Raw genomic sequence first — 21,900 nt, 5'->3', positions numbered from 1 at the left:
CATCAATGTTACATCACAAATTAACAGAAGTTCAGAATGAGTTTTTTTTACTGCAGATTAGGTTTAATAAACGCTTTTGTTTCTAGGAAATATATACCTATAAAATGTACAGTTTTTTTTAAGTATTTTTTAAAAGATCAAGGTGAATTTTTAAAATTCAAATTCTAAAGTGAGAACAACAATCACCATGCTAGATAAAATTAAATCCTTACACTAACAAAAGCTACAAAATTACAGATTACAGTTCAATTACTGTACTGCCAAACAGCAACGCAAACGATGAAAGATGCCAACACACTGCCCCCTGCTGTTTGTTTTTTGTTATGCATGGTACAGAATGATTTTTGGTTTAGGACATGCATTGTACATCAGGAGGTAACCCATCACAATGTCAAACATTCATTTTACACAACAGTAAAATATCATTTGTTAATTATTGGTTTCTGAATTTCAGTTGAATAAGCCAGTGTTTCAGAATAAGATACTTACATAACAAGGTGGCAGAATGTGTGGAAGAGAGTGACAGGTTTTTTTTTTTGCTATTATCATTTTGTATTGTTGTAACAGTTACTGTGGCAGAGAGTGATATAAAACAGTAAAGCGTTCCAATGCTGGTCAACACTTAAAAGTGCCTCTCATACAATCAAAATTGAGCACTAGAAGTAACTGTTAAATAATTAATTTGACCTTATGTAGTTTTGTTTATGGTTCTGAATGTCTAGTAACTTGTCTCTGTTCAATTGGACAAGCTTTAACCAAGTGTTTATAATAAACACTGCAATATTCCATTAAAAAATAAGAATGGTCAAATTTTATTTCATGGGGACTTAAACCTTGATGGCAGTTTTGCATCAGTATTGCAGTAAAATGACTACATTTATTTTAAATTTTAATTTTTCCTTCAACGTTATCACATTGAAAATGAAAACTACACTTGAATAAAAATAAATAGATTACATAATTACAACTGACTTTTATTATGACACCAGGACTTTTATCTCTCGCCCTACCGCATCACATGATACTGAGTGAACATGGCTTCTGTTCAGTGGTAAGAGATGTATTTACTTTCTAAAAAGATTTCTGACAAGAACAAAATTAACAGAGGTTAATGTTAACGAATTGAATTAATAACAGAGGTATTCGTTTTTGTTAGATATCAGAAATGTTGGATAAATATTGCTTTTGACGGATCTGTACTTTGATGACAATTAAAACATTTCCGATATACTTTGTACCACAATACTTTTATTAACTAATGCATTTATATGCTACTTGAATGCATTTCAAAGAATAGCATGGTACATGTCCTGAAAACATGGCATTGTAATGTTCAAAACATGATGTGCTTATTATGATACTATGTTTGAAAAGTCATGGCACACTGTTTGTATCAGTTACTGTGTATAATATATAATTGTTGATGTGCTTTTGTGATTGACAGGCACTCTCGTAGTCGTAAATATGAATATGAGAGGCAGATGTGTCGCCTGGAGGCTTCAGCTGTGGAATTCAATGACTATCATCCACTTAAAGCCATCACGGTACATCAACTGTTTCTTTTTTATCATTTTAAATACAGTCATTTCAATTACTGAAATCAGTGTAAAATCAATAAGTGATATCAAATTTTGATGCTCATAATCTCATATTTAGATTATGAGACTTTAGCCTGGATTTTACAGATAGGGTCACTTAACCCGTTTAATCCCACCGGTCCCAATTGTGACTGTGTCTTTTTTCTTATTTCTGAAAGCTCTAAAAGTGTTGATGTTGGCTCTGGAAAAGAAATTAAACTTTTAAATGTAACAATAGATTGTCTTGATTAAAACATATCAATGTCATGTGACTAGGGTGAAAGGTCACATGACCAGATCAGTTTACTTCCTGCTTGCACATCTAGAAGAAGATAGCCGTTTCTCAATATGCGTTCTTGTCTGTACTTGCGTTCTTGTGGACTTGTGAAACGTCATCAGTCGCAGACCAAGTCCTGTTCCAAATCAAAGTTCGCATCAAGCCCAAGTTCACATAAAATCCCCGGATGTGTTCTTGATCCGCCCATTTTATCGAGGATGCATCAGAGGAGACTTGTGTGGACTTATGACAGCAAAGTTTCCCAGAATGCATTTCGCGTCAGGAGGTCGTTCTTCCGAGTCTGAACTTGCAAGTTCGAACTACGAATGACACAAGTCCGAGTTTGGCGTACTTGGTATTGAGAAACGGCTGATGTCTACCTCAGGCCATGTTTACATTAGAGCATTTGCGTTTTAAAACGGCATTTTAAAATGAAAACGATCCTCGTTTATACTGGCATTTTAAAAAGAATCTTCATCCACACTATACACCACCATAAACGCATGAAACATGACCAATCACGTAACTGGGCATGCGCATAAAAGTGTAAAATAACTTATTACTCTAATAATAGCTTACCTTTGCACGTTTACGCAGCCTAGGGGGTGTGCGATATTGACAAAAATTCATACATGGGTCCTTTGCTGGCAACTATAACAGACACTATTTTTGAACCTATAAAAATGTGTTTGGGAAAGTCTTATACTGTTCTTTTTCCCCCCTACAACATATTAATATGATTAAAAGGTTAATTTTGATTAAAAGGTCTTTATTATTTAAAAAGAAAGCATTCAAGTGAACAGTACTAAACAGTAGCGAACTTGAAGCAAAAATAAATTTACGCAAATGCAAACTTCAATCAAACAAAGTAAGAAGTGAAGTATTGCTTTAGACTACCAGAAATGCTTATTGCATTAATTTTTAAAAGTGTGCGACAGGCATGAAAACCCCTCACCTTTCGGCGAAATTCGCCGTTTTGATTTCAAAAAAGGTGACCCACGTGAATCATGTAGATTCGATGAGAAAACATTTTTGGGGGGGAGGGGGGTATGTGCGCGTTGTTTGAAGACGCGCCCTTCGCCGTCATCCAAACATGTATCCCAGACATTAGGCTTGTTCGACTTTATGCGGCGGCGTAAGAACCGACAGCCGGATGACGTCAAAGTACCGCGAGAACAATTAAAGAAATCATACGAAGTCACTGATCTATATAAATGACTGGATTGCGCTAAGAAGCTTAACGTAACAGCGTGAGGTGAAGCCAGCACAGAGTTCGAGCCGCCATCTTGGTATGCCCAACCGGCAGACGGCGTCATTGACTTCCATTCAAAATCATGTTTTAAATTCACCCGCTTTTCAGCGTATCAGTCACGCAAGGTTTATTTTAGGATATGTGTACGTAAATTAACTGTTAATTCTGGTTTTATTTGCATTTTTTATGCTTTAATCGGGCAGGAAATTGGATTTATAAAAAACCGTTAAGGTTAGTGTGTCTGCTGCGTTCTGTTAATGACACGGGTATAAATAAAGTTTTTTTTTTGACATTCAGTTACACGGTCGGCGTTGTTTATCTGAGTGAGTTGGGGTGACTTGTAAGTTTGGATAACATAAAACCATCAAATTATTGCATGCACATACGGTACAAAGTATGATTATTTATTTAGATTTCAGAATGAGCACGTTTGTCATTAATACTAAATATGCTGCGGTCTGTCTGCTGATCTGATACTGTAATGAAGATGAATGTATAATAACTGATTAAAAACTAAAGTGTACAACTTTCAGTAAATAACTATGTACATGCTTAGGACGTTTGTGTTGTAATAATGTACAGAGTAACTTCAGATATGAAAACGAAGACTAGTAAAGTGATGTTTTATCATTAAAATCTGATCGCGTCCATTGATTTAATAGAACGTTTGGGTATACCAACATGGCGGCGCGGTGGCTTCACAGCTGTGACGTCATGCGCAATCCAGTCATTTATATAGATATTGCTTTCCAAATACATAGACATTGACCAAAAATGCTCATTGTGTAACAAAGATGATGAATCCATTTTGCATATTTTTTATGAATGTGAGTACGTACGTAATTTCTGGTTGATGTTATCTAATCACCTTGCTTTTCTTGATAATTCTTACATTTTTACAAAAAGAGATATTGTTTTTTATTTTACACACAAACAGAAATGTATTGAATTTGTTACCAATTTTTTTATACTTGTATCCAAACATTACATTCACAAACAGAAATTCAAAAAAGAAAAACCTATATTTAAAATGTTTCTCATTGAATTTCAGTACCTCTTATCCACGCTTCGAAGAATTAACAACAAGAAAAACATGATGCTTCTTTCTTTCTATGATGAACTCTTTGCTACTCAAACTTGATATGAACTGACTTATTGATACCACCCCCTTTCCCTCCCCCTCCCTCGTATGTTCATGTGACAAATTGAATGTTGTATTCATATGTTTGTAAAATAAATGTTCATTAATAATAAAAAAAAAAAAAAAAAAAAAAAAAAAAATAAAAAAGATCAGTGTACGAAGTCTAATTTCGTCTCGCTCTCGCGGTACTTCGACGTCATACGGCTATCGGTTCTTGCGGCGCCGCATGAAGTCGAACACACCTATTAGGTTTGTTTGAGTTCATGCTGCGCTGCAAAAACCGACAGGCAGGCAGGCAGGTGACATCAAAGTATCACGAGAGTGAATCGAGAAGCCATAAGGAAGTCTGCTTTCGAACGGCTCTCGCGCTACTGTGATGTCATCCGCATTTCTGTGTTCTTCGTCATACAAGCTTGTTGAAGATGCGTAGAGCGACTGCCTTCGGGACGTAAAGTCAACACAAAACGCTGTAAAACTATCATTGTAGAATTCTAATGCGTCAATCAATTAAAACAACACATATCTACATAGACTGACACTGCCAAGTGACCTAAAAGATTTTTGTTGGAATGGATTGGAACGAATTATGGACGTACTCCTCGCTTGTAAGACACATTGGTCTACTAGTCTACGGCTGTAAGTACTTAAATGTAAATATGGTGAAACTGCAAAATATTGCATGAAATGCTGTAATAAGAACATACTGTTACTAATACAGTTCATAAGAAAGTTTACCGTTTACAGTAACATTTAAGCGATTTTAGACTATTTGAGCGACAAAGATGCTAAAGTGAACTGTTTTCAGTGCGCATCCGCGCACAAACTCAAAAATCACGCAAACGCATATTTTTTTGGGCTTCACAGGAGATATACACACAAACTATATTGTAATACCACAGTCTCTGCAAGTATTCTCATAAAAACAGTCGTTTAATATAAGTGAGAAGTTGATCATGTGTCAGTCAGTGTATAGATCAGCGCTTCTCCGTTGTTAAAGGGACAGTTCGTCTCATAAGAAATGCATATGTTTGAGTCATAATGTTAATCAAACTACAAAAGACAAAAGGAAATCACTTTTATAGCTTTAAAAAGATTAATTATATTTAATTTATAGAATGAAAACAGTGTTATGTTAATTTGATACTGTTTTTCTACCTAATCAATAATGTTAGATCTTACTTTATTTGTAACTTTGTTCTTTTCTACTTTATATGCTTGTAATGTCTTGATTTGTTCTTATTTTATTTTCCCACATCACTTTTTTGCTTATCTGAAAATTATTCAACCCATGACTCAAAAACCATAATGTACATTATTACGTAATTGATTTAACCAGTGCTATATTGTAAAATTAAGTCATTATAAATTAGATGTAGGCCTTCAGGTCCACCCTATTGCAAAACCAACTTAAAATTGTATGGCCTTGTGACTGATGGTCTGATTATGGCAAAATAAAATTATTGCAAATGTAAAATAGTAAGGGAATTCTACTTGTTACAGCTTTCCACATTTATCAACCCATTTAATTAAATATGGTTTCTGTTACTAGTCAAATGTTTACATTTTAAATCTAAATTGTCCGTCAGAATTAAATAATTGAAATAATGGTCATGTATGTTATGGTGGGAATTTTGTTTCTGCCCATGTGGAGGGATGTTGAGTTCCTTCCTTCTTTTTTGTCCTTGGCCATTCACATGCCTGAAGAATAAATAAGTTAAGTTACAGCATGTTCCCTAATGAGCCCATAATATTTATTCTGGGGGGGTCCTCCCACCTCGCGGCCCCATCAGAGGCCACATCGCCCCTCGAGCGCCCTTCTCACCTTTTTCACCCCTGACCCGTTTTCATGCCTGGTGCGAGGTCCGTGCACGTCCTCTGCTAGCAACGCACAAATAGCTAAAAGCCAAGCGCCTAAACGAGCATTATAATAATGACGTTGAGTTTATTGTTTTTATTAATTTATATTCACAAAACTTATCAACAAAACATCGATTAAAATTAAGAGACAAATTAACTGAAACGAAATTCATTTTAAAGAAGCAAACAAAACTTACATTAAACTGGAAAATAATGTCTGACCCATTACAATTCTCCCTTCATATTGGCCTTTGCAACGCCTATATGGCGCTTAAATTACAGTCTATCTTTCGTAAGCTAACTAAATTTAAACAAAACATAAACACATTAAACCCAACAATACTCAAACATTAATATAAAACAGACATTATCTATAAGGATACATGTTAAAACAATCCGATATAGCGTTTATAATAGCTGGTTGGTAGATGTTTACTATTTTTGGCAAAACCTCCGTTGCAAACCAATATTTACATGAATAAAATAATTTTTACTTTGAAAATGATGCGCTGTCACGTTAACGTCAGCTGTTCGTTTACATAAGACTCCGTCTACGTTCATTTACACTCAGAGCAACGTCTGAGTTCTCAAACTAAAACAGGGTCTTCAGCGTTTGCGAACGAATCCGTTTATGAGGGTCGAAAACGGTGATGTAGTGTAGATGAAAGGCGTAAACGTAGCAAAAGTAACGCGTTTTAAAGCATAAACGCATTAATGTAAACATAGCCTCAGACTACTACAAAAAGAAGTTAAACATCTTAATTAACAAATAGAACTATCAATTTTGTAGGTGGGGTCTCCTATAGATATATTTTGAGGATTTTTTTAATGGTCACAATTGTGACCGGTAGTATAACACACTGTTTCTAATGTAAATATGTCTAATTGAATTTCAATAAAGTCCGGCTATGATGTTTCCCAAGTGACCGAGTATAAAACCTAATACAATAACTTTTGGAAGAGTAAGAGAAAACAAAAGGTTGTAGGTTAAAACCCTGGATTGGATTTATGAGTTGTGAACTTGATAAAGACACTTAATAATTTTTCATTATGATTGTCTTTTTTTCAGGTGACAGATTCTAAATCTCGTCGTAGTGTGCGTAAAGGCAGCACGTCTTCATCCTCCTCCTCCTCCAGTTCTGTTGCTTTAGATCCGCTCAGCTCTATGCTTGATGGGACCGACCCGCTGTCCCTGTTTGCTGCAACATCTGACATCCCAACTCTTCCACACAGCATCTCTGCTGGGGTAAATCATAAACACAAAACCTCATTAGACACACCAGGATCGATGTCTTATCAATTATCATTGGCATGTACACACTGCTAACTTTCGGGAGTGACAACCGCATTTAAATACGGGAGTGAATCCCCTAAATGTTCATTTCATGGCTGTACGGAACAAGACTCACTCCCGAAGCTGCGATGATTGACACAGATATGACCAGAGCAACGTTCTGCCGTCTCGCGTGCTTATTACTCAAAGCATATTATTTAACAGCATTATGTCTTGCAATAAGCCTCCATCTTGGCGTTAGTGTGTTGTACACGTTTGTGAGGCAGCGTTGCCAGGTCCTCGTCTTTTTTTTACTTGCATACCGTTTTGGCGCTTAACTGTTTATGACTTTTGGCTCATGAAGCGATCACGGTTTTTGTGTTATTACAGTGGGAAGATGCCGGTCCCAATATTGAGATTTTTGAGGTAAAGCAATTGGATTTATTTCAGTTTGTTATTGGATTTTTCTGGTTCGCTGTTTTTTTCTTGTAAGATCTGGCAACTAGTCAGCAAACACTTGTGCCGCTGTCATTTTCTGTGCTGCGCATAGGCTACAGAAGACTTTTTCCCCTTCTAGGCATTTATTTCTTCAGAAGAGAGACCTGTCATGTCCATGATGCACGTTTAAACACTTTATTAACTACTAGTTGTTCAGTTCGGTTATGTACACACTATGCAGAGTATCTGTAAATACGGTTGTCACTACCTGCATTTTGCGGGAGTTAATTTGGTTGCAGAATGCGGTTGTCAGTCCCGTAAATTACTGAACTGTGTGTGTACAGAACAGGATTAAGCATTAAAAGGTGAAGTGACAACCGAATTAATATGCATTGTGTATGGTCCAGTATAAAAATGCTTAATTAAAAAAAAAAATGCACCTTTTAATGCTTAATCCTGTTCTGTACACACACAGTTCAGTAATTTACAGGACTCACAACTGCATTCTACAACCGAATTAACTCCCGCAAAATGCAGGTAGTGACAACCGAATTTACAAAAACTGCACAGTGTGCACATAACCGAACTGAACAACTAGTAGTTAATTGTTTAAACGTTCATCATAAACAGGACAGGTCTCTCTTCTGAAAAAAATAAATGCTTAGAAGAGGATAAAGTCTTCTGTATGCGCAGTTCAGAAAATGACAGCGGTTACTGAGTAGTGTTGCCAGATCTTGCACAAAAAAAAGCGAACAAGAAAAATCCAATAATAAACCGAAATAAATCTAAATGCTTTACCTCAAAGATCAAAATATTGGGACCGGCACCCTCACACTTTATTAACACCAAAAACTTGATCGCTTCATGAGCCAAAAGTCATAAATGGTTAAGCGCCAAAACGGTATTTACGTACAAAAAAGACGAGGACCTGGCAACACTGCAAGGCCGCGCGCTCCACGCTGTGAAGCAGCCTCACAAAAGCGTAAAATACACAACGCCAAGACGGAGGTCTATTGCAAAACACAATGCTGTTATTATTTTGGTTAAATCTGTGAGTGATAAGCATGCGAGACGGCAGAATGTTGCTACCCAGATAGCACAGGTACGTCTGCAAGATGTCTGGTAAAGATCTGGAGATCTGGAATACATCTGGTGTGTAAAAACGTCTTATAAAGGTCTTAGAAAGAGCTGCTTTACATACATTCTAAATGAAAACGTCCTGCAGATGTCTTCAATATGTCTATATGACATCTTTTAGGAAACGTCTCAGAGACGTATTGCAGATGAGCAAACAATCTAAATAATATGTCTCGCAGATGTAAACGCAGACATCAAATAGACGTCTTCGAGATGTTTGTGTGCTATCAGGGTATGGTTATATCCGTGTCAATCATCACATTTTCGGGAGTGAGTCTTGTTCCGTACAGACATGAAACGAACATTTAGGGGATTCACTCCCATATTTTAATGTTGTCACAAGTTTGCAGGGTGTACGAGACCATTGGGACTAATGAGTATTTACATTTTTAGAACTTGTCAACATTCAATCACTTTTTTATTATATAGTAGGGCTGCCTCACGATTTGTCGCGACTAATCGTTTGCAGAATAAAAGTTTTTGTTTACATGTGTGTGTACTGTGTATAATAATTATGTTTATATAAATACACACACATACATGTATAATTTTAAGAAAAAAATCTATTTACATAATAAATATTTATATTTATATATAATATAGATTATATATAAATATAAACATGTATATACACATGCAAATAATTATTAATTATATAAATGCGCGCGTGTGTGTGTGTGTGTGTGTGTGTGTGTGTGTGTGTGTGTGTGTGTGTGTATTTATACAGTCTTGTTCAAAATAATAGCAGTACAATGTGACTAACCAGAACAATCAAGGCCTTCAGCATATCCTCCACTGCCACGTGGCAAACAAGCCACCAGTAGGTTCAGCAGAGTCCCAGAAAACAAACAAGACCCAGCACCCACGACATGCACGCTCCCAAGGCTGTGCAATTGGGCAACTAGTTGAAAGGGGTGTGTTCCAAAAAATAGCAGTGTCTACCTTTGACTGTACAAACTCAAAACTATTTTGTACAAACATTTTTTTTTTTTCTGGGATTTAGCAATCCTGTGAATCACTAAACTAATATTTAGTTGTATGACCACAGTTTTTTAAAACTGCTTGACATCTGTGTGGCATGGAGTCAACCAACTTGTGGCACCTCTCAGCTGTTATTCCACTCCATGATTCTTTAACAACATTCCACAAATCATTCACATTTCTTGGTTTTACAGCATTTTTGATATCAACCCACAAGTTCTCAATTGGATTAAGGTCTGGAGATTGGGCTGGCCACTCCATAACATTAATTTTGTTGGTTTGGAACCAAGACTTTGCCCGTTTACTAGTGTGTTTTGGGTCATTGTCTTGTTGAAACAACCATTTCAAGGGCATGTCCTCTTCAGCATAGGGCAACATGACCTCTTCAAGTATTTTAACATATGTAAACTGATCCATGATCCCTGGTATGCGATAAATAGGCCCAACACCATAGTAGGAGTTTGGGGGTCGTCTCACAAACTGCCTGTGGCCCTTGGACCCAAAAAGAAAAATTTTACTCTCATCAGTCCACAAAATGTTCCTCCATTTCTCTTTAGGCCAGTTGATGTGTTCTTTGGCAAATTGTAACCTCTTCTGCATCTGCACATGCCTTTTTTTAACAGAGGGACTTTGCGGGGGATTCTTGAAAATAGATTAGCTTCACACAGACGTCTTCTAACTGTCACAGTACTTTCAGGTAACTCCAGACTGTCTTTCATCATCCTGGAGGTGATCATTGGCTGAGCCTTTGCCATTCTGGTTATTCTTCTATCCATTTTGATGGTTGTCTTCCGTTTTCTTCCACGTCTCTCTGGTTTTGCTCTCCATTTTAAGGCATTGGAGATCATTTTAGCTGAACAGCCTATCATTTTTTGCACCTCTTTATAGGTTTTCCCCTCTCCAATCAACTTTTTAATCAAAGTACACTGTTCTTCTGAACAATGTCTTGAACGACCCATTTTCTGAGCTTTCTTCAACAAGTGTTGGCTTCATCCTTAAATAGGGGCCACCTGATTCACACCTGTTTCTTCACAAAATTGATGACCTCAGTGATTGAATGCCACACTGCTATTTTTTTGAACACACCCCTTTCAACTAATTGCTCAATTGCACAGCCTTAAGAGCGTGCATATCATGAATGCTGGGTCTTGTTTGGTTTCTGAGAATCTACTGAACCTACTGGTAACTTGTTTGCCACGTAGCAATAAAAAATATACTAAAAACCTTGATTATTCTGGTTAGTCACATTGTACTGCTATTATTTTGAACAATACTGTACATAATTATTATACACAGTACACCCACCTATTATAAACAAATACTTTTATTCTGCAAACGATTAGTCGCGACTAATAGTGAGGCAGCACTATTATATAGAGTGACATCTTGAGGCAGAACTATGTATCTGTGCAATTGCATTGAATAAAGCCTTCATGCATCTACAGATTTCTTGGACAGGGCTTATTTAAGTCCCAAGCTAAAATGCGTGTTTGAGCTGTAATTATTTAAAAACATTTTGCCCTGACATATCTTAACATATATCAGTGCCATTGTCATGTTTCAAGATGCACACCAGTATTGTCTTTTTGTAAGGTTTGTTTGTAAAAACTACTATAATATCCTTATATAACTAATAATATAAGGCCTACTCCTAGATTAATCTAAATCGTGTCTGGAAAACTGCCCCTCTGTGTCTAGGAAATATATGAAGAGTTTCGTTGCAAAACGAGATAACCACCGTTTTTTTAATTGTTCAGAAATCTTGTATTTTGGTTGTGCATTCCAATTAATTTCAATGCAACTGCAGTTGGTTTGTTTTGATTTAAACCTTCATAACTTAAAAATTACAGCTAAGTAGCACCATAAAACTAAATAATAACATGATAACATAATGATAAACATGTTTTGACAAAAATGTAAAAAAATGGATTTATCTCGTTTTGCAACGAAACTCTTCATATTTTGACTTAGAGCCGGACCGATAAAGGATTTTGAAGGCCGATACTGATACAAATGTTTGTTGGTTTTAAAATCTGATATATCGGCCGATATTTTTTACTCTTTTTTTTATTTCAGAAACGCGCAACAAAACATTAATAGATTTCCCTAACATTAGTTATTTGTAGTTATTTATGAGTTTTAACTAAAATAATATGATAATGCATTTTAAAAAGAAACTTGTTTCTTTTATTGTCACAACAGAACAGAGGAACATCAAAATATATTAAAGTTCTGTTAAATAAAATGTATAAAAATACAAACTTAAGAAACGTAAAGGCCTTTGAACAAAAACAACAACAACCAAATCAAAGTTACCAGTTTTAAAAGACTTAACTACTAAAATAACTTTGAATAGGACTGGAGGCAAATTCTGTTAAGTTCTGATAAATAACAACAACAGCAAAATATAAATTGCTGATCACTTGACTCAGGCAGTGGCTAAACGCCTAAATCTGGACCCCACCAGCAGCTACTGGTTCAGAGCGCTCTGTCAAAAACACCAACAGTGAGGATTTTTTTTTTTAAATATTCATTTATCGGCCATTATGAATGCCGATATATCGGTCGGGCTCTATTTTGACTGCCTTCCTTTAATATCTGTTAATGGGTAAATGTGTAATGGTGATGAACACAAATGTTTAATGTTGTAGGAGTTGGGCAGGAAACGTAAAGATCAAGAGGAGGAGGTGGGCTCAGACTTTGAGCCTTGGTCATCTAAGCGTGGAGAGATTTTGTCCAGATTCACCACCACAGAGAAGCTCTCAATAGTATGTGCAATGCTTGACAACACTCATTTCTATTGATTACTTTAAAAAGATGTTCATTTACATTTTATTTTCCTTCACAGAACCTCTTCATGGGCTCAGACAAAAGTAAGTTCATATGCATGACTTTTTAGGGTGTATACAGTATCAATTTGAGCAATACGAGATCAAATGAGCCAAGGCAGTCTGCTGCTAGATCTACACAGAATGGGTTTACACTTATAACGTGGATAAAGCTTAAAATTTTATGTTTTTACTGTAAGTGGTTTTGCAAACATGCTGTGGTTGCATATTTTTGCAATTCTGATGCATATCAATCTAGAATGACGCAATTCTGATATGACTGTTTAGAATGAGGTCGCATTGCAAAACATTGTCTCAAATTACAATTGAAAAGATCTGATTCCACGTGATGTCATGCAAAGAGACAAATCTGGGTCATATATGAGCAAAAATCTGATTTTGAATGCAATGTGAACTTGTATCACAAGTGACTAATTGATTTTGTGCAGTGCTGTGAATAAAACTGGTATCACATTCATATCACAGTATTTGTATGATGCATAAAAAACGGCTGAACTATAATTTACACATGAATGATGATGAAGAAAAACCCAGAACTGTTTCTTAGGTTTCTTGGAGCAACTGTATGTTTTTTATATGTGAAATCCAAGGCATGTTTAGACATTGATGGGTTTGACCTTTGTGAAGGTAAAGCAACCAGCCCCAGCTCAGCCGTGTCAGATAAGGTACGAACGCGCCTGGAGGAACTGGATGATCTGGAGGAGGTTCGTCACGTCTCGAGTTGACCTGTGTCTTTTTATGTTTATGTACTGCGATGTCATGTTAAAGCGTGTATGAACGTGTTGTGTATTGTGTGTGTTCAGGGCTCTCAGAGGGAGCTGTTGAATCTGTCCCAGCAAGATTATGTGAACCGCATAGAAGAACTCAACCAGTCTCTTAAAGAGGCCTGGGGTTCAGACCAGAAGGTCAAAGCCCTGAAGATCGTCATCCAGGTCTGAGAAAGAGTGAATAGGCATGATTAAATCCAAATCACAAAATACATCCAAACCACATTTCTACATGTTCTTGTCTTGGTTTATTTAATGTATTTTGTATCTTATACCTTTCTTCACTTCTGAAACAACTTCACCAATCCCACTATTTCATGTCCTGTCTTTGTAGAGAACTCGTTTCAACATTAAATTAATTCCTGTTCTATAAAATCAAGTACTGTCCTATATTTCTTTTCGTGATAAATACCTTGTTTCACTTAGAAATGCCTTATGTTAGACCAGTAAAATTGGGTTTTGTTTTTTGTTCATGACTTTTTCTGTTTCAGTGCTCTAAACTGCTGTCGGATACTTCAGTCATTCAGTTTTACCCCAGCAAGTTTGTCCTCATCACAGATATCCTGGACACGTTTGGTAAGAGCTGATCATAATGGATTGATAAAAGTTCCTGTTCCTGTTGGCATTTCATATTTAAAACAATAATTTCTAATTCTTAACCAGCACTAATCTTGACAAACCTATTGTTGGAAAGCTGTCAGATTGAGGTTTTCATATTTTGCAAAAATAATGATATAGTGCGAGTAATTTTCTAAAATGTAAGGGTAGGCCCAAGGTGTTTTTACATATTTATTATTATATATCCTATAATCCTGAAATAATCTTGACAAACCTTATATTGTTGGAAAGCTCTAAGAATGTAGTTTTTATATTTCAATGATAGAAATGTAGTCATTTTGTTAAATGTCACTCACCCCGTAGGAATACATATTAATTTTTATATATATTCATAATTGTAATATCCTATTATAAATCTTCAAAAGTCTTGACAAACTATATATCATTGGAAAGCTCCAAAAATGCTGTTTTTGTATTTTTTAATAATAATGATGCAGTGACTGTAATTTATCTATTTGTGAGTATGCAGCAAACCGTTGACACCTAGTGGCCATTGTTGGTAAATGTGATTTTAACTCAGAACTAGTTGAGATTTATGGCTTTTTTAGCATTTACATTTTTATGGGTTTTAAATATTAAATATATATTGCATTATAATTATTATTATTATTTTTAAATAAACTGCTATCATTATTATTCAGGGGAGGGGCGGGGTAACAGCTAGAAGGTTAAAATCATAATTTCTGCAGTAACAGCTTGATATACATGTCATAAGTCGCATGGGTATGTAGCAATAGCCAACAGCCCATTGTATTGGTCAAAATTATCTATTTTTAATATCAAAAATCAGGATATTAAGTAAAGATCATGTTCCATGAAGATATTTTATCAATTACCTACCATAAGTATATAAAAAATGTATTTATCGTTAGTAATAATATGTGTTGCTAAGGACTTAATTTGGACTACTTTAAAGGCGATTTTCGATTATTTTATTTTTTTGCACCCACAGATACCACATTTTCAAATAGTTGTATCTATGCCAAATATAATCAAATCCTTCATCAATACAAACCATACATCAAAGGAAAGCATTTCAGCAATTTCAAACAATTGACCCTTATGATTGGTTTTGTGGTTCATGCTCACATATAGTATCACAAATGATATTGTGGTTACAACAAGTACTGTGGTGTATTTGGTCAACAGTACTACACAAGACTCAAGTTATTATGTGGTCATACTGTATTGTAAAAGAAACGTTTTTCTCTTCAGTTTAATGTGAAAAATGTATATGTGTGTGTTTGTGCAGGTGGTCTGGTGTATGACAGGATCTGGTCCATGTGTGCTGAGCCTCATCCTCTACCAGGTACAATAATATGCTTCATCACGACCTGGTATAGAGATCCAAACAGTATAACAGTTGCTGGATATCTTTGTGCTTTACATATTATTCATGTTGTCGTTAATTTTTTTGTAGAGTCATTTTGTGCAGATGATGTGAATGACACGGCTAAAGAAACGTGTCTCAACTGGTTCTTTAAGATCGCCTCCATCAGAGAGCTCATCCCTCGACTGTATCCGCTCTTTCAACATCATTCAATCAGTTCTGATTCCAGATCAGTGAGATATAGAAAATAACAAGCAAAGTTTTTGAAATGGTTTCCTGAACACAGTATTTCCACTTTTCGGGATGTTCATCTCAGACCTTACTTATCTGACCTTTTATGGGGACCTTTTAAGCAATTTTTTTTTAACCATTCCTCATATGAATTATAAGCTCAAGATTGTTTTAGTGAGCTCTTAACTTTGACACAGATATGTTGAAGCTGCTCTTTTGAAATGCAACCGTTTTTTGACTAAATCGTAAGTATCTTTCAATGTTGCGTTTCTTTTCACATTGCTAGTTTGAAGAATGGAAAGAATGAATGTTATTTGATTTATTGCTTCTCTCTGTATGTCAGTGGGATTCAGGAAACATTGCAGAGATTAACGGCGATGATCAGAGGAATAGGAGACCCACTGGTGGCTGTATATGCACGAGCGTACTTATGCAGGGTGAGTCATAAGCTGCATTTCTATTACCCTTCAAATTGCGCAAATTGAAAATGCACCCTCGCATTTTCGCATATACGCCCATATATCACAAAAGAGTTTGCAATGGAAATCGTATTACAGGTCACCTGACGTGCATAAAAGTCACATGATTGTTCTTTAAATATGCTGCGGTATGTTTGGTTAGAAGACAAGACAAGTTCGACCTTATCCGGGGGTCACAAGAACCTACAAGCGCATGACATCAAAATACACGATTTGGGGGTCGACTGCTCTGTATGCTTTCGAGTTGCTTTTGTGGTATTTTGATGTCATCCACATGCCAGTCTGCGCCATATGAGGTCGAACACACCCGTCACCATGGTTTTTGAAGGACTTATCACGAGACAACAAAATTATGTTTTACCACTCGTTTAGACCACCAGTGACTTTCTCACTGTGTATCGCCCCGTCTCTTTCAATGAGGTTGTTAGGAGGCGTTTCTAAATCTGGTTGTCATAAACAAATGAGTGCCGTCACCTCCAGTAACTGACGAGAGACGGGTGACGTGAACTCCACTGCTTCGCTCTCATTGGTAGTTGGTCCCAAAATTTGCTCATTATATGCTCATCTTTGTTGCTTCAATGGACACGCCCCATCTGGTCCCCAATAGTCACTTTCGCTCGTGTCGCCAGAAGTTGCCAAGTTTTCATTGAAATGGGTTAGATCATGGCCCTGTCCCAAATGGCGCACTTGATGCGTTTTTTGGCGAAGCCTTGACGCGAGTCCACTTGACAGTCATATTTTGGGACAGACTCGAGCGTCACGCCAGAATAGTAAGGGTGTTTTCACATAAACACTGTTTAGGTCGGCCCAAATGACGTGTCGCTCTGAGTACGGTTCGTTTGGGTCAGTGTGAACACAATAGCTGCACTCGGGTGCGCACTAAACGGCCACAGGTGGGTCGCCCCAGAGTTCGGTGACAGCCGCTCCGAGACCACCTGTTTAGAGCGGTCTCGGAGCGGCTGTCACCGAACTCTGGGGCGACCCACCTGTGGTGTGAACACTGCTGGACCTCGGGCAGAACCAAATACTGGAAGTTCTCCACATGTTTAAGCCACTGGGCTTCCGTTGTGACGTGAGCCGGGTGTTATATTGTGGGTTAACGACAAACAAGCCAAACCTGGTCCGTTGCAGAGATTCGCTGTCTCCTTTAAGTTTGAGCTGCTGCTTTTATAAATGCATATCTGTCCTCCACACACAAATAGTGACATTACGGGCTTTTTAGCAAACGGCTCCGTGAGAAAGGCTTTAATAGAGCAGCTACGCAATTTCGCGTTAAAGCAAAGAAACTTCGCAAAGACGTGCATCGTTTATCTCCACATCTTGATAGTTGCGCTCTCCCTGTCAGGCTGGTTGTCATGGAAACGTGGGGGTGGTCATGAGACGGTAAGAGCGGTCAGAGACCAATGACAGCGGTGACCGTTGTCACGTGGTGTACGGTGCGGCTTTTCGAGTACAGTAAAAATAATAATATGTGAACACGGACCGCACTAATTGAAAAATGATACAATGTATTTTGGTGCCCACCACGGTGCGCACCAACATATGTGAAAACACCCTAAGAGACATTGTCCATCAGTGTGAACTCCTTCCTTCTGTCTTGGTCTCATTGCTCTTTCGCAAGGACTTCTGGGTTGGTAAAGTGCGTGAAGCCTGCTGCAGTCAAGGGTGCAAAAGGGGTGCTGATGACAGATGGGACACCCTACGGACTCGTAGACTAAGCGAGCGCACGCAATTTAAGGCCACTTAACTACTTACATGATGTATTTCCTGTATTGTGTTCTAGTGGGCGTGAAGTACCCAAGCGTTCATTTAGAATTATTCACCGGATGGGACACACTACAGTACGTGTAAAAATGTCAATCCACGTGGCAAAAAATTGCACCTAACAAATTTTCAGTTTTTCTAAAAATACACATATAAACACTCTGAAATGAACATTTGCTTAACCTAAAGATTTATTATCTGTGCTTCCTGAAACATCCAGAAGCAGAATTCTTTGCACCTGTAAAAAACGTATTATTAAAAAGTTTATTGTTTATTTAGTAGTCCCTAAATAAATGACACAATATGTGATAAAAGCAGTTGAAAATGTTTAACAAAATGAATGAAATGTGCACTAATGAAATGTGCAACACTTTCCATTTTACTACAAAAATATGTAATATCCATTGACTAATTACAAATAAAAGTTTTTCGTCACATCCCGCGAGGTTTGGGCAAAAGTCTCATGATTTACATCCAGAACATAATTCATGCTGTGATACACTTAAGGGGATCGCACACCGGCCGCACAGCTCAGCGGCGTTCTAAAAAAATCTAACACATTGTTTTCTATAAGTATACGCACACCGGCGCCGCCGGGTGTCGCCTGTTCGCACCGCCCAGCTGTGACTCAGGAAGTTGCTCAAATCTCTGTCGCGCCACACACATAGTTTAACCAAAAATAACATCATATTTGTCCCAAATCATTAATGATTAACATTGGCTGCTAATATATATTTTCCATTTTGAAGTATACGCTATCTGACGAAGCTCACGCTATTTATTGTGCACTTCCGGTTTACGATACCTCCGCGTATTCCTAGACACAACTCGGCACGACGCTGAGCTGCGCGGCCGGTGTGCGATCCCCTTTAGGGGGGCGTGCTTAGGGTTACATTTAATGGCAGCACATGTTTTCAGTTGTTTCCAATGAAAGTGCGGCATTTTTCAAAATAGCCACCTGCTAGTGGGGGTTTTTTTCGCGCTGAAAGAGAGTTGAAAAATATTTAACTTTGGGTGAAAGCTCAGCTCGTCAATGTCAGTTCTCACACTGCTGTCCAATCACAGTAGAGGAGGGACAATTGCCTAACAACTAGTTGGCAAACACTCATAACACCCTAATAGTGTTCTTATAATGTCTTATTAATTTTCTGTCAGGTGGGGATGGAGGTTGCTCCACATCTGAAGGACAGTCTGAATAAGAACTTCTTCGACCTGCTGGCCACGTTTCGTCAGATTCATGGGGACAGTGTTCAGAATCAGCTGGCACAGCAGCGCGTGGAGATTCCCATCTATCTGACCCTTTATTCTCCTGCCATACACTGGATCCTGCAGTGTGTGGCTTACAGAGCACCAGAGGTACACAAAAATAAACACTTTAACTCTAAAGGAAGTCCTTCAGAAACACTTTACTAAAGGCTTCTATAGACTGATGTGGGATACTTTATTTACGTTGTACACCTGCAGGTGTCTACAGTGTTGTTCTGTTGCAAGTAGGACGTTGGAAAATTTGACTGTTTGAAACTGTAAATCATACTGTTTTGAAATTAGTTTTGAAGTGTTTTATTGATTTAAGATATTTAAAAAAAAAACTTCTTGCAAGTTGATTTTAGTATGATATGTCTTTAAACCGCTTGTCTTTTAAAGGTACTGCTGACAGAGATGATGGAGAGATGCAAGAAGTTGGGAAACAAGTAAAAATCATTTACAGTCTTTTCACACCTTTTGCACATTTGGGACACACACATGCATGACAGATGATCAGATATGCGTCATTCGAAGCGTCTGTAAAGTTTTAGCTCAAAATACCTCACAGATCATTTCTTATAGCATGTCCAGAATGCCCCTATTTGGGTTGGAGCAATAATAGCGCTGTTTTCATGTGTGTACTTTTAAATGCAAATGAGGTACTGCCCTCACTCCCTTACCAACAGACTGTAAGCGCTTTCAGTTAAAATAGATCTGATTCTTGTGAAAACAATCTGAGACAAAAGTATCTTTAGCCGCATTAGCGATACAATGTGCAAACAAACACATTAAGGGTGCGTGCACATGACACAATTTCGGGAGTGACAACTGTAATTACGTACAGGTGTGAGTCTGGAAGTGTCCTGTTCACACAGCAAATTAAAGACACAAATAGAACACTGCCTGTATGAACGAGCAACCGACCTCAAACCCGTATGCTAGTTACACGCGGCGCCTGTAACCATAGTGATGGACGTAAATATTTAAAAAAGTATTATTTATGCAATGGGCAAAACTTTATTTATGTAATTAACAAAAACAGCTGACTGGTGTAACGCTTACCATTGTGCAGAGAAAAATAAACAAGGGTGGTTCCTTATTAAAGTTTTAATTTCCAAAATGAATGAACATAAAATCAGTGTCAGCAACTGCACGTTTTACCAAAGCAGATATATACAATATAAAAGTAATCATAATGACTTGTGAAGCAAATCGATCAGTTTTTTGCAAGAAATTGAACTGTAGGTGGTGCAGGGAGTATGGTTTGCCAACCGCAGGCAAAACTTAGCGCCACCTAAAGAGCGGGAGTGTAAAAGCGCACTTTATATGTTGCCACAGTTCTGTATGGACGCTAATAATGTTGTAAATAACTTTCAATATCCTGCAAAAACTGACCGATTTACAAGCAGCAAAAAATGTCACCAGGAGTCATGAAGATTACTTTTTTATTGGATATATCTGCTTTTTGAGCTCTCAAAGTGACCCATCTTTTGCCTTGCATTATATGAATCACAGATGGGTTTTTTGCAAAATATCTTCTTTATTGCTTCACTGAAGATGAAAGGTGAGTAAATAAACAGCTAATTTTTATGTCCCTTTTATTTTACACTTAACATTATATTAATCGTCCACTTTTAAGGTTTAAACTTTATATATCTCACTTACTGGGCTGCACGCGATTTTAGGCGTAATGTAATATGTTCTGTGGCGTCTATGAAGGTAATATAATATCACATTAACCTTATGGAGCAATTCTGCTGCGTCGTTTGCAGTCATTTTCATGCACTGTAATGTTATCTTAACACAAAGAGCAACGAATGACGTGACAGACAACTGGTTGTCCAGTGCGATTCCGTTCACACGGCACAGCTTCTCTGTAAATACAGTTGTGAAACCCGAAAAGTTACGGGTGTGAGGTCGGTTATAGAATGCCGTTGTCAAACCCGTAAATAACCGAACTGCGTGTGAACGGAACCGTCTTAAGGAGTCAAATACGAGTTTGACAACCGTATTATGGTACCGTGTGAACGCAGCCTTAGAAAAGCTTTTGGGTTCAATTAACTTGTCAGTGGCTGTGGGCAGGGTATCAGTGTGACATCACATTAACAAGAGAATCAAAACAACATGTCTAATGTTGTTGTGTTCACACACTGCTAACACGCATTTATGTCTAAACACCTTGTAAAAGTGGATTTTTTTTGACTCTCTTGTTAATGTGACATCGCACTTATAAAGCCCCGCCCACAGCCACTTACTGATGGGTTATTTTACTCAGGGGCTTTTCTGGATGTGTTTGTTAGCACACTGTAGCGCTAATGCAGCTAAATTTACTGTTGTCTCAGACTTTATTCACAAGAATCAGATCACCTCTATAAAGGAGAAATGTCACATCGCATCCCTAACATTGTTTCTTTCTCAAATGCACACACAAATTTAAATAAATGTTAATCTTATTCTTTGAAGAAACGTCCCTGTCGGGTATTATTGCTTCTGCTTGCATTTGAATTCACAGAATTCCTATAAAGTATGTTGTCTCCCAGAAACATTTTTCGTCACATCCATAACCTGAGCATACAGTGATATTTTACTGATGTCTGGACTCTATCATCAGCGGTTTAGGAAAATATAAACAAGTGGTTTAACATTCCCTGAGAATTTACATTTCAAGTTTTAGATCTGTAACG

General features: G+C 37.3%; 1 protein-coding gene across 2 annotated transcripts in view; it reads left to right on the top strand.

Annotated features, from left to right (window-relative positions):
• Nucleotides 1-985: 985 nt before the first annotated feature.
• vps35l (VPS35 endosomal protein sorting factor like) overlaps nt 986-21,900 on the top strand; it is a 35,468-nt gene continuing 14,553 nt past the window's right edge. For both annotated transcript variants that reach the window (XM_073866650.1, XM_073866651.1), the window contains exons 1-14: nt 986-1,051; nt 1,445-1,544; nt 7,174-7,350; nt 12,585-12,701; nt 12,782-12,806; nt 13,410-13,486; nt 13,586-13,714; nt 14,041-14,125; nt 15,420-15,476; nt 15,588-15,684; nt 15,926-15,973; nt 16,072-16,165; nt 19,127-19,327; nt 19,616-19,662. In XM_073866650.1, the coding sequence (XP_073722751.1) occupies nt 1,035-1,051; nt 1,445-1,544; nt 7,174-7,350; nt 12,585-12,701; nt 12,782-12,806; nt 13,410-13,486; nt 13,586-13,714; nt 14,041-14,125; nt 15,420-15,476; nt 15,588-15,684; nt 15,926-15,973; nt 16,072-16,165; nt 19,127-19,327; nt 19,616-19,662 (1,271 nt within the window). In that variant the 5' untranslated portion in view covers nt 986-1,034. The remainder of the gene's footprint in view (nt 1,052-1,444; nt 1,545-7,173; nt 7,351-12,584; nt 12,702-12,781; nt 12,807-13,409; nt 13,487-13,585; nt 13,715-14,040; nt 14,126-15,419; nt 15,477-15,587; nt 15,685-15,925; nt 15,974-16,071; nt 16,166-19,126; nt 19,328-19,615; nt 19,663-21,900) is intronic.

This window comes from Misgurnus anguillicaudatus, chromosome 4 (genome assembly GCF_027580225.2).
Source record: "Misgurnus anguillicaudatus chromosome 4, ASM2758022v2, whole genome shotgun sequence".
NCBI classification, from domain to species: domain Eukaryota; kingdom Metazoa; phylum Chordata; class Actinopteri; order Cypriniformes; family Cobitidae; genus Misgurnus; species Misgurnus anguillicaudatus.
The sequence above is the reverse complement of the archived record's forward strand: the minus strand, read 5'-3'. Positions and strand labels throughout refer to the sequence as shown.